Source organism: Rhopalosiphum padi, chromosome 1, assembly GCF_020882245.1.
Source record: "Rhopalosiphum padi isolate XX-2018 chromosome 1, ASM2088224v1, whole genome shotgun sequence".
Classification (NCBI taxonomy): domain Eukaryota; kingdom Metazoa; phylum Arthropoda; class Insecta; order Hemiptera; family Aphididae; genus Rhopalosiphum; species Rhopalosiphum padi.
Genome location: NC_083597.1, coordinates 18,914,072 through 18,932,792, shown reverse-complemented (window position 1 = coordinate 18,932,792; position 18,721 = coordinate 18,914,072). Strand labels below are relative to the sequence as shown.

At 27.2% G+C, this 18,721-nt stretch overlaps 1 protein-coding gene across 4 annotated transcripts in view; it reads right to left on the bottom strand.

Annotated features, from left to right (window-relative positions):
- LOC132918880 (GTPase-activating Rap/Ran-GAP domain-like protein 3) overlaps positions 1–18,721 on the bottom strand; it is a 327,934-nt gene that overhangs the window by 27,058 nt on the left and 282,155 nt on the right. For all 4 annotated transcript variants that reach the window (XM_060980221.1, XM_060980248.1, XM_060980231.1 and 1 more), the window contains 8 exons: positions 18,533–18,599; positions 18,363–18,465; positions 10,936–11,034; positions 10,678–10,781; positions 10,382–10,493; positions 9,957–10,109; positions 7,971–8,089; positions 808–1,105 (listed from right to left, as the gene is read on the bottom strand). In XM_060980221.1, the coding sequence (XP_060836204.1) occupies positions 808–1,105; positions 7,971–8,089; positions 9,957–10,109; positions 10,382–10,493; positions 10,678–10,781; positions 10,936–11,034; positions 18,363–18,465; positions 18,533–18,599 (1,055 nt within the window). The remainder of the gene's footprint in view (positions 1–807; positions 1,106–7,970; positions 8,090–9,956; positions 10,110–10,381; positions 10,494–10,677; positions 10,782–10,935; positions 11,035–18,362; positions 18,466–18,532; positions 18,600–18,721) is intronic.

Sequence of the window (18,721 nt, the reverse complement as noted above, 5' to 3'; positions counted from 1 at the left end):
ACGAAAATGAACTTGATTACCTATCTTATTTTAAAAATAGTATTTTAGTCATTTACTTGTAATTTATGGTTGCTGAGCTGCAAAATAAATATAATAATAATTATAATTATTATTATAATTGGACAAAGATTTTTGAATAATATCAATATAACTCTGCATTTAATATAAAATCATGCGTATTATACGAGATGTAGTACACCTGCAGCAGTACAATGATATGTATATATTATATTATTTTTTTCGTGTAGGGTAACGATGCGCGTAACTACTCGGAATACTGTACAGTGTACAGTAACGACTAGGAGAGAAATTTGCGACACAATTAGATATTATACATAGTAGATCTGCTTACATTAAATAATATATTACAGTCGATGAGCCGTTGATAGTGTGTGTTAGGAGACAGAGTCTAGTGGCCATCGAATAAATGGGTTGATATAAAAAAAAAACGTTTAGCGCAAATGATACGATTCGTCTCGCTAGACCTCGAAAGTTCTCCGGGCGAGTACCGGCTATTAACATTATGACTGTCCGAGTTGTTGTCAAAAGCCGTGGTGTAATGTGTATATAATATGGAGGGTAGAAAGGTCAAATCAAAACGCGTCAAGTCGAGTCCATGAAATAAATATATATATTATATAAATTTTAAATTCAGAAATCCCCGATAACGTTAGACGAGAGTTTTGTCCATTATTTGTAGTCTGCGAGTTTTTCGTATACTCGTCTATACGGTCTACACTCATCATGCATACATTGCTGTTAAGTAAACATGGACTACCATAATAATGATGATCTACAGTTACTTGCCTTCGATAACAAACACTCCACTGTTATCAGTGCTGATGACTAGTCGGCTGTCGGCCCACGAGTCTCCGCACACGATGTCGTGACCAAAGTCCGGGTAGAAGCACTGCGGCTCCCATGGTGCCCGTTTGAATAGCCCCGTGGTGGCGAGGCTGGTGGGTGCATCCCCTTTGACGATGGTGTCCAGTTTGAGCGCCTGGCCGATCCGCACGAATTCCACCTGCCGGGCCTCCTCCTTACGACGCGAGCTGCGCGGCGGGTCTGGCAGCACGTCGCTGAACGCCCGTCTGTTCAACATCGCCTGCGACAAATGCGTTTACGTTACGATATTTTCCATACGTCCTTATACCTATTATTAGTGTTTAGGCGATAGTTTACGATAACCGTTACGGCTTTCGAAGCACGGTATATAGGTGATATATACATTTTTTCATCACGTTTTTAACAATTCAACGCGCGTCGTCAAATACATATTTCGTCTCGGTCATAACTATAAAATATGTATAGTTCTACTTACGTCCCGATCCCCCATGAACATCGTGTACAATAACCAAACACGGGTATCTTCAATCCCTCGGGGGCATTAAAAAAACATCTTTGCGCCACCACTGCGTTCAACCCGATATATTAGCACACAGTCGTTACTGTGCAGTGATTCAAACAAAAACATTTTTTTTTTGTTTGGTTATAAAAATATTTTATTATATCATAATAGAGTAATAAAAATTATCATTGAGGGTTTCGAAATAAAAACAACGATCTTAAAACGAGTTGTTGAATAACGAACGTATCTATGTTATTTATAATATAAAATATTTAAATATTACGGATCAATGGTGCGTTTTGCAATTTTAATTTGTTTTTAATATACCTAAATATTTTAAATTATTTTATATTATGTTTAAAAAACAAACAATTTAACTAATTTTTTTGTATTATTTATCTTACTTAGATTTGTTGTATTTAATGTAGCAAAAGTTATTAAGATCATAAAAATAAATTCTTATATAATTTTTATTAATGGAAAATGTTTTCGTAAATCTCGTGGACAAATGCTGTGTTTTACTATAATGTAATACTTAAAAAATCTCATTTAAAAACTATTCACGTTATAATAGGCTTAGCCTTTAAGATTATATTAATATTTCTGTGTTGCTAATGAAAATCCAAGAAATATAACATAACATTTTTTTAGTTAAAGTATATTATAATGGTGATGGTGTTTGATATATTGTTATATGTCTGTAGTTTTGATATACCTTATAAAGTTATACATTTTATAGATACAATAACATGATACTTATTAGGAGAGACATGTGCGAACTCATAGATTGCGCATAATAATTTTTATGAAACAGAATAGTATAATATTTTATTTGTAATTTCACGACTGCTTGCTGTATTATTTAATAATGTGACGAAAATTGCTTATTGATTAAATAATATTATGCAAGTGGGTCGAGTGGTGGACAGAATGTAATATAGTATAATAAATGCCGTTTATAGCGAAATTATTTGTGTAAAATGATTTAGGCTAGGCATTAAGACTAAACTGAATTCAGTAGATATTTGACGGTGATAAATCAAATTGATCAGTTATGGATAAATAATAATTTTTTTTGTGACAATTTTCGTGTGTAATTTATTGGTTATATTTTTTTATTACATTTTTTTTTTTAATGCAATAGAAACATGTTTCTAGCTTATGAATCTTTATTATAAGTAAATCTATTATTGTTAAAAAATTTAACTATTTCAATTTAATATTATTTATCGAGTAGCAAATGGTAGTAAATGCCTCACCAAAAAAAAATTTGGTTTGGTATCACCCACCCCTCTCCTCACAAAAAAAATCTAGTGCTGCCACTGTCGCCCCTCCCCGCAAAACAATTGGACTATGAAATAAAAAAAAAGTTGCCTAGTGTGGTGGAAATTGTGCAAATCAGTCTCTGTGGTGAGTAATATAATAAATCACACACCCAAACCCAAATCGAGCAATATTATTATCATAATAACCACACTGTTTATTTGGTTTAGCGTGTGATAAACCTACCTATACGTAAGTATAGTATAATAATTTATAATACATAATAATATTATATCTATATATTATATACTGTATGCATATCGCGTTGTTCTCGCTCGCATGTTGGGTTTGTGGTCGGTCGTTCGGTTATCGTTATTACACCTACATAATATTATATTATATATTATTATTCTACGCCGCCAATGTGCATTTATAGCCGACGGCGAGACGCGCTCTACCCACATGCTGTGAAAATTATACGATCCGCAGGAAAAATGGATTCAACGATGTCATGCTTGATTATGTATTATTTTACCTACCCCGCGAAGGATCGGCGCCGACGGCCGATGTCGAATAATATTATTACCTCAAAGCAACTTCCATCAAGGAAATAAAATATTAAAAAAAAGTTCGCTGTAGATATTATACGATACAATATTATTCTGCATATATTATAATGTTATTATATATAAATGAACTGTTATTGCTCGGTAACCAGAATTCGAAATTTCGACTTCTTATCCATATTGAAGGATTTTAGAAACTAATACGTACTCCAGGTGCTGGGCTGACTTTATCGTTACGAATTTGTTTTTATAATATTTTTATCATAATGGGCATAGTTAAAATTTTCAATTCGGTATGCCGGGCTGTTGTATCTCGTCAGATTTTTAGCGTTAATCGGACAATGAAAAAAGTAATCGCGCAACTTAAGAGTAAGTGTATTAGTTGTTTGTAAGTTGTGAGTAGTAACATTTTACCACAACATTCCGATTAGGTACCTGTATCTTTAAAGCTGCAATTAACGTGTATAATGGTTCAGACAAGTACGTATTATATAGAAACGATTTACTAGTGTAAACTTGAGTTTACTTCGATAATTTCAAAAATTAATCTAAACTTCACCTTTTAAGACATTCAATGTTTTGAACAATTTCTTTCTTTTGTTGTTGAGGTTTATTTTAGATTGGAAAGCATCTTTATGATACAGATGAAAAATTACTTTTTTATTTTTAAATAATATGTATTACTATTGCCACCTGTACCTATATTATAGATTACAATTTGTAAGTAGGGCGTAGGCTCAATTGCGTAGACTTAATTTTTGTAAAAAATTTGAAACACAACTATGCAAAAGTGCATACCTACATATTACGTTGCTAAGTAGCTTATATAATACATAATATATACGGATGGAGTAGCGGAGTAGAGCATCAAATGTCTATTATTCGAGGTGAATTTGGTAATTTTATTATGGTGATAAATATATTGAAAAAATGAGTTAATGTAAACTATGTCTAGACGAACTTTTTTATGTAAACTGTACTCGGATTATTATGTAGATTATAAAGATATATTTTAAACTACGTTTTGTTTTTTATCATCGGTAAAAAATGTAACTGTAAACGACACCCGAAACTTATAATTGTACATTAATACTCAAGTCAAAATTTAAAATTCTGAACCAGAAATAAAAATTTGAAAAAATTAGATAGTCGGTAAATAAATAACGAGTTCATGTATTGGTAACCGCCAGTCAAATACCTTGGTGTTAAATCAAATAAGAGGAAAATTTGGTGACCACATATTTCTAAAACTTCAACAAGTATACCAGCGCCTTTCAATTTTATTTTTAATACTTATAAATATTTTGTCTAATACTTATTTACGAGTACATTTGTCTTATTTTGAGTAACTATTCAACTACATATTATTAAATTATAAAAAAATTTGAATTTTCCGAAACAAAGTCCTTATAGAGTAATAACGAATGCACTATTAAAACGTAATGAAATGTGTATTTATAATTCGCGTAGGTACACAAAGACCACTAAATTAGAAAATTTAAGATCATATAAGCGTCATGGCTGTAAATTTATGTAATTTACTACTTAGATTAATAGATTTAATTCACTTCAATTTATATATTCGTCAACAATCTCAAAGACGTCTTAAACGCAGTCGTTTATACGATTTCATAAGTTAACTATCATAATTTAAGTTAATCTTCATTACTATATATTTTAATTACATTTTTCTTTTCTACTCTATTACATTATATTATTTATAATGGCAAAACAACTTTATATTCAGGTAATGTTATATTATTATTTAGTTATTATCATATTATAATTATTAAATTATAAGTCATAAATTGAATTATTCGTATTTAACCATTGATATAGATTACTCATATAGGCTAAAAAAGTAATTTTATATAAAAAAAAATAAGCAAATATAAAAATAGTAAAACATCAATCAACCCATATATTATAATATGTAGTGTGTATATAAAATATGTACAACTATAATATTATCTGAAATAAGTAACTTATTATTTATCCCATATACTTTGATATGTTTATATTTATAAATTAATACATGTAAGTTTTATTTATTTATATCTGTAACTCGTATACTTACTTAAATATTTTTTATAATCATTAATTAAAATGAATTATCTTATTATTTATATAAGTGTTCTAAGACAGTCAACAAACATGTAATTTGTATTCATTATATTATTTATGCAAGTTAAACATACTATTTATTTATCTTATTAATTAATTATACATAGTAGTAATAGTGATAATAAACGAAGCGCAGTTTATATATTTGGTTTTGTTTTTACCTGTACTCGGACGCAATTTATAATCACATGAAAAATGGTAATGATGGCGGTGAAAACTCTTAAAGAGTATTAGGGCCAGATAAAGAAGAAGATGAAAAATGATAGCTTTTGTTTTATTTGGTAACTAACCTAGGTATATATATATATTCTATATGACTATTTAGTTGACTATATAATTTTACGTTAATAATTTTCTATCTTACGAGTTATTCATGAGTCACGAATATGTTAAAATATCTTAATAGTATCACAATTTTTTTCAATTTTAAATCATGAGCTTATTTATATTTAAGTTGGTGACGCAAAAAAAAATTTGATATCATTTGTTGGTTATCTATCGTTTATCAAATAACGTATTTATAATTAAAAACTTTAAAATTTATCAGTTGGTTTATAAAAACTATGTTGATTTAAGGTATTTAAAATATTTATATTGATTATACAAATTACGCCTTTAAACGCTCATTCGTAAAAGAAAAAAAAATTAACGAGGGGATAGAAATTGTGTAATCTGTCTGTCGATAGTAAAATATATTATAGGTTACTCTATTATGTATGTGCGGCGAATAGCGTGCATTGCGGAGGCTGTAGGCACTATAAAAGTGCCCATCGATATTTGATCGTAATTATTGGATTCAATAAAACTTAATATAGCACACATATACAGAATGTTTCACCAAGTATGCTTATCCACATGTTTTCATTTAAAGAAGAAAATTATTTAGATAAAATTTTTTGGAATTTTTAAATATACTTAATATAGATATATTCATGGTAGATATATCGTATTTCCAAATTATTGAGTTTTTGTACTATTTAAGAAGTGTCTTATATCAATACAAACTCTCATTTTTCAAACAAAATACATATTATACACTTTAATAAGGGTATATACAATAGTCCTTAAATAAGATTTACAAAAATATAAATTAAGGTAATATCACAGATTATAAATACTAAAATATCATAGTAAATTTAGTAGTTATAATTTGAAAATATGGTCTTTAAGTATATTTAATAATTTCAGGAATCAGATTTTGAATAAATGCATTATTGAATAAAAAAAAAAAAAGAATAAACATAAATGGGAAACTCTGCTTGTATATACGATTATTAAATACGAAATTTACATATACTTGGTACTATCACTATAGTAAAAAATAATTCAATGTACCTATAATAATTATATACATATTTATTATATAATTTATAAATACTCAACATTAAGGTAACGCGTTAATTAGAGGTTTATTTGCTGGCAAACTGTCCAAACGTTCCACGAATTTCGTTACGTCTATATATAATATTTGATGTTATTTCACTGTAGTGGTTATAATGAAAATATCTAATTTGACCTACCGAAATGTCGATAACGCTCGCGTAAAATAATATTACAGCGCACGACCGGTGAACGCCGACGAGTGGTCCACTTTAAGGCAAGGGCTATACACAGCGTTTTCCGTCGAATTTGAAATTCATTGTTTTATATTAAAGTATTATACATGTGTACACGACGGATATGATACGCGGCGGAAAACAACGTTGGGTTTGTGTTTTAGAGGATGAACGTCGAAATAATAAAAATGTTAACTTCTAATTTCAGATTGTTTTAAATTAGGAGTGACTATATCAGTGGTTTTCAAACTTTTTTTATACACGGCACACCGTAAACTTCAAAAAATTTTCACGGCACACTGACCTTTTTTTTAGATGAACAAAATTGTTTATAATTATATATACATTTAATAAGAAATATGTGATTGATGGGCTAACAAATATTTTTAATTCTTGGACGAATAGTTGACACATACCCGCATTTTCTTATATCACAATTCAGTGCAATCGATAATTTATGGAAAAAGCCGCGGCACACTTAGTGGATACTCGCGGCACACTGGTGTGCCGCGGCACCCAGTTTGAAAACCACTGGACTATATACTGGTGACGGAAAATGGTGCGTATGGCCCCGGCCTAAGTGCTCAAACTTAAAGGCGTAAACATCTCACCTAACCTCACAATTAGATATCATGTTATTAACTATACCATCCCGGACGATCAGAGTTATAGCGCAATAAAATGTTTCTATCATATATATTAATATATGTAGATATATTAATATATAATTTACAGAGATATTCAATTATTTCAATTATTATTTTATGTATTTATTTTGTTTGTTACTGAAAATAGTAGGTATTTAATCCGAAGGAAAATTATTCCACCGGTAAGATTTTGTATGGATATATTTAATTTTTATAAAAATAGTTTCAACTGGTATTATCCACTTAGTTAAATAAGGAAATAATCTATAATTATACATATATATCACACGACACACAATAGTTATGTATAAGTAATCGATTCGATCGAATATCTAACTGTTTTTGATCATTCCTTAACTGCAGAAATGATCGGCGTCGGTAACGTTTACGCAAAACATTGAATGACATAGCTACACGTGGAATTTATATATGAGTATAAATTATAATAAGTATATAAAAAATTTACCACTTTACTAGAATCCGACATGTAGTCTGAGTACAGGTCTTTAATGAGCATGTCGAGTGTTCGTTCTCGTTTTTTCGCAAATGTTGGCGTATTGAATGTGGCTTTTTCACCATTTATCACTGGAATAAAAAAAATATAAATAAAATGAAAATTCACTGTTAGTGGAATTTTTATCACAATAACAGAAATTATAAAAAAAATGAATAATAAATCATTGTATACGAAATGTAATTTAAATTTTCTATTGAATTAATTTTAAATTATCAAATATATAATAGGTATACTTATAGTTTCCGCAAGAGATTTTTGTTGCACAACAAAAATCAAACATTATGTACCAAAAACGTATGTTATGTTAAACGTGTCTACGTAAATATTGTAGTATTCACTCTAGATCCTGATCGGTTTACCCTAGTATGTTGATTTTATCGATAGTAGTGTGAAAAATATTCAATTTCGTATTAAAAACTCAAGAAAAAATAAAATAAAAGGATTAAAATGAATTTTATTGTATTTGAATATGTATAATAATTTTTCGAATGACTTTTATAACGTTTAGAATTTTGAACTATCGATAAAAATACCGAATATTATTCTACAAAATAATGTATATTACTAAAGAATATTGCGTGAATTATATTTGTCAATTTCGGTGTTGTGAGCTTATATTTAATATATTATTTTTGCTATGTTAATTTGTAAATGATCTTAATGATCTATATAATATTGTAAAATAAGTTTGATATAAATTAAGAAAATAATTTAAAAAAATTTATTGATAATTTCTAAATAACAATAACATAAGCTAAATAGATATATATTATTATAATGAACAGTCGTACATACTATTTGCGTAATTAAACAAATACTATCTGTATATAACAATATAATATATATTATTATGATTTTAATCTAGAACATCAACATCTTTTACATAATATAGAACTATAATCATGTAAATTAAATAATAATTTAAAAACAAACGCAATTTTTATCTTGAATTATTTATTATCTCATTATTGTTTGATCAAGATGTTAATACAATTATATGGTCGTAAAACATTACTAATACGAATATCATAACGCGAGAAAAAAATCTTAACGCTTCGCAGTATTGTAGTTCATTGTACATTTTTATTTATTGGAATATTTGTATTTTAAATGACGCATAAGAATACGAAAATTATTCTCGACAAGTCATGCTGCAGTTTATATTAACATTTTTATATATACCAGTACATAAGATCAACACGACATTTTTATCGTTTATGCCTTTATGGTAATAATTTTGGATTTGAATACGGTAAGGTATATACATTATACATACTCCATAAGCAATAAAATCACCTATTTGAATATTATATTCTCATCATAGCTATTGATGTGAGCAATATGTTTATAGAATATCGAGGGATGTGAGAATAATATAAAATAAACTTAAATTCTAAAAAAAAAAACAATTTGATCAAATATACTATTATATAGCTAATAAACTAGAGATATCAAATAGTAAGTTTTCTTATATGCAAAAAAAAATGTATTTATTTAAATCAGAATGTAACTATTTTCTGCATATAATTGCTGTTCTTCTTAATACATTTTTTATAACGTGGCACAAGTCTTTTTAAACTGTCGATATAAGAACGAGTCATTTCTGCGGAATTAATCGGTAATTTTGAATAATTTTTATGGTGACTTTGTTACACTTCTGAATAATTTACTTCTAGAAAAGTTTTAATCCTGAAAAATAAAAAAACTTAATGAAAGTTGAACTTTATTCGGCATGACATATTTTTATCGAAGAACTATTGTTTAGAAGTAAAACTGTAGTCACCATCGAGGTTAAGACTAGTTCTGCAGAAATGACTTGCCTTTTTACTCCAAATATTTGAAAAAAACTTGTGCCCTTTTATAAAAAATGTAGGGAGAAGAACATCGATTATGTAGATATTTTTTTTTAGCTGTCAAAATGCAATCGTCACTTACTTTTGACAATGAGAAATTCCCTAAATTCTTGAGGCACTTTAAATACTGGAGGACACGGTAGTGATGGACCGAATAGTGGTACAGATTCTTCGGAGTAAACCACCAGCTTATAGCTGTTATCCGTCGAATCATACGCGACCAACGCAAAAACATCTGGTGAAAAAATTCATAGGAAAATCACTTATATGAAGACGTGTATCAATCTTCTTATATGTGTGTTTTTTTTATATGAGTTGTATAGAGAATTTATAAATAAGTAAGAACTAATATAAAATCAAAATACATAATATTTGCTTATGATATATAATATTTTTTTGTAAGTATGCAGGTGTAATACAATGACATAAAACATTTGTTAAAATATGATTTGTATCGTCAAGGACACTGATAGTTAGTTTATAACGATTTATATTTTCAAAGGATACGTGTAAACTGTGACTTGATGAACGCGGGGTTGAACTGAGACATTTGCGTCGCACCCCCGTCCACGTACACAATGTTGACAATGTCGTTTCCAATGTGACGTTTGCGTTCCACCTGTTTAGATTGACAGGATGACATCCATTTTAATATGATTATATTATACGAGGTGGTAGCAGTAGTGTATATATAGTGTTTGTTTCTTATGCATATATTTGTTTTGTTATTTTCTTGTGTTTTTCTTTCAAACTCATTCGGTTGTCGTAGTATAGGTTCTATAATATTATATTATTATGTTTACCTGTTGTCGATTGTCCTTCGAGTACGGCAACATCGTGGATACGTGAAACATGATTTCGTGCCCTTCGTAAATCGTGTACACCGAATATTCGCCCGTCATGTCGCCTATATGTAAAATTATATACAATATATTTTTATAGTGTAATGTAGGTACATACTTGAGGAAAACGATAGCAAATGAAAGCTGTGGAAATTATTTTGATCTTGGCGAGTGGATAAGGCAAAGGTATATAATTAAAATTTTAAGAACCACATTTACCTTTTACGTCCAATCCTCCTCGGTACTTATCCCATCCTTTCAGTCGTACTCGGTTGCCTAATAATGATATGAATTGATTGAATTCCTCACTGCCATTTTCTACGAAAAAAAATTGATAATGTTATACATTAATACAATTTAATATATTGTTATTGTAGTTAATAAAAGTTCAATAGAAGTGTATCTGGAAAAATGGTGGGTGACATTGAAAAAGTGACTAGATTAAAATAAACTATACAATTCACTGAATTTAATTAATTTATTATTATCGTTAGTCTGCAAAAATGTGACAGTTTGGTGAATAATATATGATACCTAATTTCGTTTGAAATCGATCATTAGTTTTATTGAGTAGTACATAATATCAAAATTGAAAACAATCGCAATATTTTAAATAATGATTATTCTATTCTCCGCACAAATTAGAAACTAAATAAAAATAAAACATGCAAATTATTTACCAAAACGATATTTGGGCCCCAGTCCATGTGCCTAAGTATTGCTTATGCGTAAATAAACTTGCACAAATTATATTTATAATTCAATTCGTTGTATATACGAATACCCGTGCGCAGTTATTAATGTTTCACTATGTTTGTATATGTTGTAGCTTTTTTATCGATAGGTAATGGACAAACAATTTTGATTGAAATTTAGCCTGTTGGTGGATTACTTTGGGGTATATAAAGTGTGATTGAGGCTAGTACCTGAATATTAGCCAATTACCTGGCCTCCAATTTTAGAGCTTCAATATTTGTATAATCATTTTAGTTTAAATATTTTGTATCTTTTATGCCGAAATCTTCAGTGTGGGGTGTACGTATAATTTATTTATTTGTATTAAATTAAAACTATATATTATATGTAATAAAGATGATTATTTATGTATCAGTGATTAAATCGTGTATGACTGTATGAGTGCTATTTTATTTTTAAAGGGGATATACATTCCGGGAAAGCGTTGTTACTGTACAGTTATACAATATATACAAATATAATGCATAACACAGCTGGTAAGCGTATATTTTACTCGTTAAAAATAAATTTAAAATGTATGTAAAAAGTGAAGAGGGGGATATGATAAAAAGCCAAGTCTTAAACAAATATATGTGTATTGTACATCTTATTTTTTTACGATTAAATAATAATTAATAACACGTGTATTATCGAATTGGATATTACAAATATCTTGGAATTTGTTCTCTAGAATATCTACATTTTGCACTGTTATTTACACACACGTGTATAGATGGGGATGATTTCATTTCATTGAATTTTCTTTATCTCTTTATAGGTACATACACCTTAAATACACAAACATGTGATATTGAATATATAATCCCCTGGAGAAATGCTTCATGATGATATTAAAATATTACCATCGAAGATACTTATCAAAATGCGCCGTTTTGAGTTTTCGTATAATGTATTCTACTTATGCTTGTATGAATAATATACGTATGAATAAAGTATAAACAAACATTAAACATTGATTTTAATAAATTACGTTAAATATGTTCAACGGGTTTCAATGTTAATGTATAAAGTTGTATAATTAGTTTGTAGAATAAAAATGTATATTTTGTTTTTGTGTCCACGTGTATTATAATATGAGAAGTTCTTACTATAAATTATACCACTTAAAATAAACAATATTTACATTTAAGTACATGTATTATTTTAATAGAAACGACAGAAATTTGCAATGTTGGAAGATAAATTCTACAGTACATTAAAATAACATTTTTATTGTGGAACGTTTTGGCATTCACTGACCGTGATAAAAATGATCATTTTAGTATAGTAACAATTATAATGATGAAGTTTTTCTCTGTATTTATTTATTTATTTTTTGTTTTATTGACACTTGAATAAGAGTCTCGTTTTTGTTAGCGAGAAAATACCAATAACGCGACGTTTGAATTTCAATGGATATTTTTACGAATGTTTAGGGGTGAATATGGTCGGGTAAACAATCACAGAAGGGTTAACGACACAAAAACGAACGAATATCATTCAAAAGTCCTTTTAAAGGGTAAAAAATATAAACGTGTATATAATATATATACACTATATATATATATATATACAAAGAGGATCAGAAATCTTACGTCTTTGAGGGTATGAATTTATTACGAGAGAAAGTGTCTGTAAATCCTAGGTTTTATTTTTATGACGTCGTCACATTTATCTCTTCTTACATAGTTTTTTTTTAATACAACATTTATTGGTTTATATTATGTGAACTAACTCCTATAGCAGTATTATATCATATCAGTTAACATTTGTTTTTTCTCCGCTGTTTAGCGATGATACGAGTATGCCTTGATACATGATGATTTACTTTTCCATATATTTTTATTTTTATTTTTTTAAATTGCTTATTATTAGTTATCACTATAATATAAACTTTTTTTTTTTTTGGTCATCCAATTAACTGTCAAATAGAATTGTATACACTTCAAGAGGTAGGATGTTTAAGTCACACTCTTGGAAGTTTATAATAAATATTTATTTTCAATCCCCCCAACATATGTCGTTTCGATTACTTTTGATGGTTATCGGTGCCGAAATAGTATTACTGAATGAGATTTTTATAATGTAAAACATAAATCATGATACATAATTATTGATGGTTTTTTTTTAGCAAAAGTACATTAAAAAACGGTGATTACTAGTTTATTAAACTTAAACCAAATCGATTACAACATTAATTTTTTTACAAATATCAAATTATAAAAATTAGTTTAAAATACGTAAGTACCTAAACATAAATGGTTCTAAATGTAATGAGTCGGAAGATACGACATGATATTATGAATAAGATAAATTTATTTGTTTTACATATAAAATGTCATTGATAAACTATATTTATTATGTAAGTAAATAATACATTTTAGTATTACAGATATTATTGTTTATAAAAAAAATATTTTTTTTTTTTCATTTGTGTTTAATTGTATTAGAAATATTATAGTATAATTATAATATTATGTATTATGAAAGAAAAATTTGTTAATTAATAATTGTAATTTCTAGTATAGTCTATATAAGTTTTAAACTCTGATGAATCATTTATGTTATATTCACAACAATAATTTGAAAATATAATATTAACTTAATACGTTGGAATCCTTACTATTGCAAATAAATAATATAGTGTTAATATCACAGATCACAGATGGTTCGAGTAATTCATCCTTAGTTCCTTTGTACCATTCGAACAGCATAAATCTTGAACAATATGCTTTAATTTTAATTGATAAAACGTATAGCTTAATAATGGATTATTCTTAAGTGCAGTAAACATTTTCATTTATATTACACTAAAGTAACATAGGTACAGGATTTTCGCAAAATGTTCAATGACGAATAAATCATATTAATTTAGTCTTACATTATTATTTCCGTTAATATCTATAATATACCTAACAGATTAAAATCTATGAACTCTATACGATTAAGAAATCTTCAGTTTTTAGGTACATATTATACTTAACAAGTACACTTTATAGTTATTTTATTAATATTGTTAAATACCTAAATATTAACCAAATAATAAATTAATTTAAATCATCGAGTTTTAAAATAAGCGTATGACTTATATTCCAAAAATTAAAATAAAACTATAGTAAATATTAACATCTGTAGAAGCTGTACGTATTACCATTGAGTATAGATAGTACTATCTATACTCAATGGTATTACTAAACGCCATAAACGTGATGAAAAGTCATCAGTTTTTAATTTAATACTAAGTGTATAAAGCGTATATAAGTATACAAATATATTTTTAATTTGATGAGATCTTAAAAATGATAATTTTTTAATACTGGAAAAATCTAGTAAATAATAAATTGTGTACTTTATATATATTTTTATAATCCAAAATACTATGTAAATTTGAACTTTTAAAAATATATTTTTATAAATTAGTCAAACAATTGCCTTTCACAATAGATCGACGTTATTGCCTATTAGTACATATACGTATATGGATGATAGACCTACTTGTTGAGCGGAATATTTGCACCCGCAGTATATACGTTGAATTAAAATATTAGGACTTACTTTAGGTACTACGTAAACGTTTGTTAAACAATTTTTTGTTTTAACAAAACAAAATTGTTGTTAAAGTATTTTTTATTTTATTATTTTCAATTTTCATTAACATTGCTTTATTAATTATTTTGATATATTTCTGCATGAATCTTGAGGTATTTTAGTCATTTTTTATAGGTGAACGAGTAAAACAAGTCCATGGTATGAATATAATAATTCTATATAAACTATTCACGCATAACTTAAAAATATAGGTATAATGTTAATTTAATATCGTTTATTGTTTTTTGTTGAAAAAACACTTAGTTGAAGAGTATTTAAAAATTAATGTTAAAAATCCTATTGATATCAACATTATTGGAGAAAATACATTATAAATAAATATTGAATAATGTGATAATAGTGATAATTGTGTAACACAGCGGTTCTCAAACTTTATTTTTTACGTACCACTTAGGTTTATTATCAATCAGTCGCATACCACTAATAACTAAGAATAGAACGATCCAAATTCCAAATTGTACAGTTAAATACATTCATTTTAAATAAGGCAGTAAAATACTACAACTATAGTATAATTATTTTTTTAAATAAGATATGAATTAAATAATTTAACGGGTTTATTATCCAAAAACGGTCCTCCTAGTACCACCATGTAGTCTTTCGCGTACCATAGTTTGAGAACCGCTGGTGTAATAATTACAGACGTTTGTTGAATCATTAAACTCCGAGATAGTCGGTCGATGTTAAATAATATAGAAGATATAAAATTGGAATAAAATAATATTTTTATTATGTTCGTCTCTGCCATAGAAATAAATAAACATAAGACGAATAATTAATACAATGAACATTACATTTTTTTTTATCGGAATCGGAATTATGTATCCTAAAATAATCGTTATGTTACAAACAAATTTGGTATTAAAACAATCGCCTTTAATGTTCAGCCTTAAATTCAAAGACGAGAAGTGTAACGATAATATGTCATATTATTGCAAAAATGGTAAAAAAAACAACGGTTGGAATGGTTAATAAGAGAAAAGGTCAAGAGAAAGACTCTGACGCAGATAGTTGGACAACCGTATACACGAGGAAACATAGTCCGCGGTGAATGAGTGAGATGCAGTATGTCATTTATAAGGAAAGCATGTGTGTGGCTTTGTGGGTGAAAGGCCTATAAATAGTCCGTGAAGTGTAAAATAAAGTTTCTCCAAGAAAATATATAGCACATTATATTATTTATTAAATATAACCAAACGACTTTTCACTGAACTTATAACATAAATTCTTAATATATTATTATAAATTATATTAAGCGTAGGTACATATATTTTAATACATATTTTAATCTTAAGTAACACATTTTTTAAATAATTTAATACCTTATAATGGTAAAAAATAGGAAGTTTAGAATTTAGATAGCTATATATAATTGATTAAATGTTGTTATACAGTCATGATACACACATAAGCAATAGAAGTTTCTTAAAAAATGTATTAACATATATTTTATTGGATCAATTGGGTTAGTACCAATCAATTGGTTCATATTCTAGCATCTCTGGATAAAATATTCATACTAATTGAGAGCATTAGTTGTGAATTTAAATATAATTGTATATTTATTAAGCAAGAAGTAATATACATTTTTTAACTTCCCTAAACAAGATAATATTATGCTTGGGTTTATTGAATGATAATTGTAATTGAGCTACTTTAAACGTATCGTTTTGAAATTAAATATAATCAGCAAAACTTGTGCCAGTCTATTACTTTCTTAGATACATTTTTGATCGATATTAAAAAAAACTTAATTTAATTGTCATAAGTTTAATTATAGCGTTTAAGATAAAACCAATGGATTCTTATTCAATTTAAAACTATTTTCAGTAAAATATTTTTCTATGAGCTTTTAAGTAGGTATTCTAAAACTAATTCGATTACATATCTAAGCATTAATCCATTTATATTTATAACTCTTTATCTAAATACTTAATAAATTAACTTATAATTGATTTAATATTATTTATTAATAGGAAATATTATTAGTAGTATACCTTATCGAAGATATCGTATAATATGAGTGTACCCATCGAGTCACTTTCAGATTGACGAGGAAAATTGTTATTTGTATTTTGATGAAAAGTAATAACATTTTAGAATTAATCTAGTTCAATATAATGCTTGTTTATAACAATATGTGTAATTATTTTTTTTTCGATTTAAATTTATTGTAAACTGAAAAATCTATTATTATATTGGAAAGTAAAAAAAAAAATTCACAAGTCAATTATTATTTGGTGCTGTCGACGTGAATAGAAACTTTAAAAAAAATATATACATAATATAGTTGTTAGAAAATAACTTTGGACCAACACACGTGTATCGAGTCCATTAAAAGTTTACAACGAGCTTATAACGAGTCCATACATGCAGAATCAACATAATAATGTATTCCATGTATATGTACGTTAATGTATATAATATTTCAACAGTGTTATTGAAAAAAAAAACCATATGTAGAATATCACACGTATTAGACACGCAGACGAAGTATGTGTCAAAGCAGCAATGCTGCGAAATAATAATTTTGCAAAATGTCATATTTCATTTCAGTCAAATAAATGTATTTTATTTTTTCTTATATATGTATATTTTATTGATACTTTCGAAATATTAGCCATAGTTGCAAATCATTTAATTTAATGTTAGATTTTAATTTTTATCATATAAAAATGTAAAGAAGAGGTGTTTTAATAATTGAGATGCTATTATGTTTAAAGTTTGGACCACTAAAATCGTTTGGTCGTAAATGTAAATAAAGATAAGAAACTTTTACATTTCTTAACTATAATTTACGTATGTTCTAACTAAAATAACTTATAATTAAAATAATAACAGTTTTTTCAATATTAGTTTTATGTTTATATCAGATTTCAAAAAATTCCGTTTAACTCGAAAAATAAATTCAATGTGTTGATAATAAAATATGTAATTCAACAACGAAAATAGCCAATTTAAAAAGTTTGTAATAGTATTTTCGTATTCCATAAAAATAGCATAAACAAATTATTAGACGAGCCCTAATCAGATGACCTCACGTTTGATGAAATTAAAACCTGTGATATTAAAGTTGTGGTTTCGTAGCTTTGTAAGATTTAAATTTATGATCGAAATGTGTGGATAAAAAAATGAGACTATATGGCAGTGGTATAGCTAGTATAGTGTTAAAAATAATTTAATTGCTTAAACACTAAAATTATTTATAAGATATATTCTGAAAAAATGGAATTAGTTACTATTGCTAGAATAAATTAGTGTTTTATTGTAAAAGATCTTAGGTTATTTAAAATTATTTTTACCGTTGCTTAACATTTCGTCATCGGTTAGTTGGCTTGGTTTGGTATACAGCACGCCAAATTTGAAATTCACCGATCCTTCTTGCTCTTCCAAAAGTAGCAAATCCTGCAAACAAAACAATTTAAAAGGTCGTAGATTCTTGAATATTCTACGAATTATTCACTATAGTTACCTTTTGAATTTCCGGAGAAAATATTTCCTTTGGACCTTTCTCTAACTTATCCATTGCCGGGAAATTACTGTAACCACATAAATACACAATGATTAATGATATATTTTATGTATATATTTTTTACGCTTATGGATGATATTTATTTGTATAGTTGTACGGTATATTATTTGACCATATTATACTTGATTA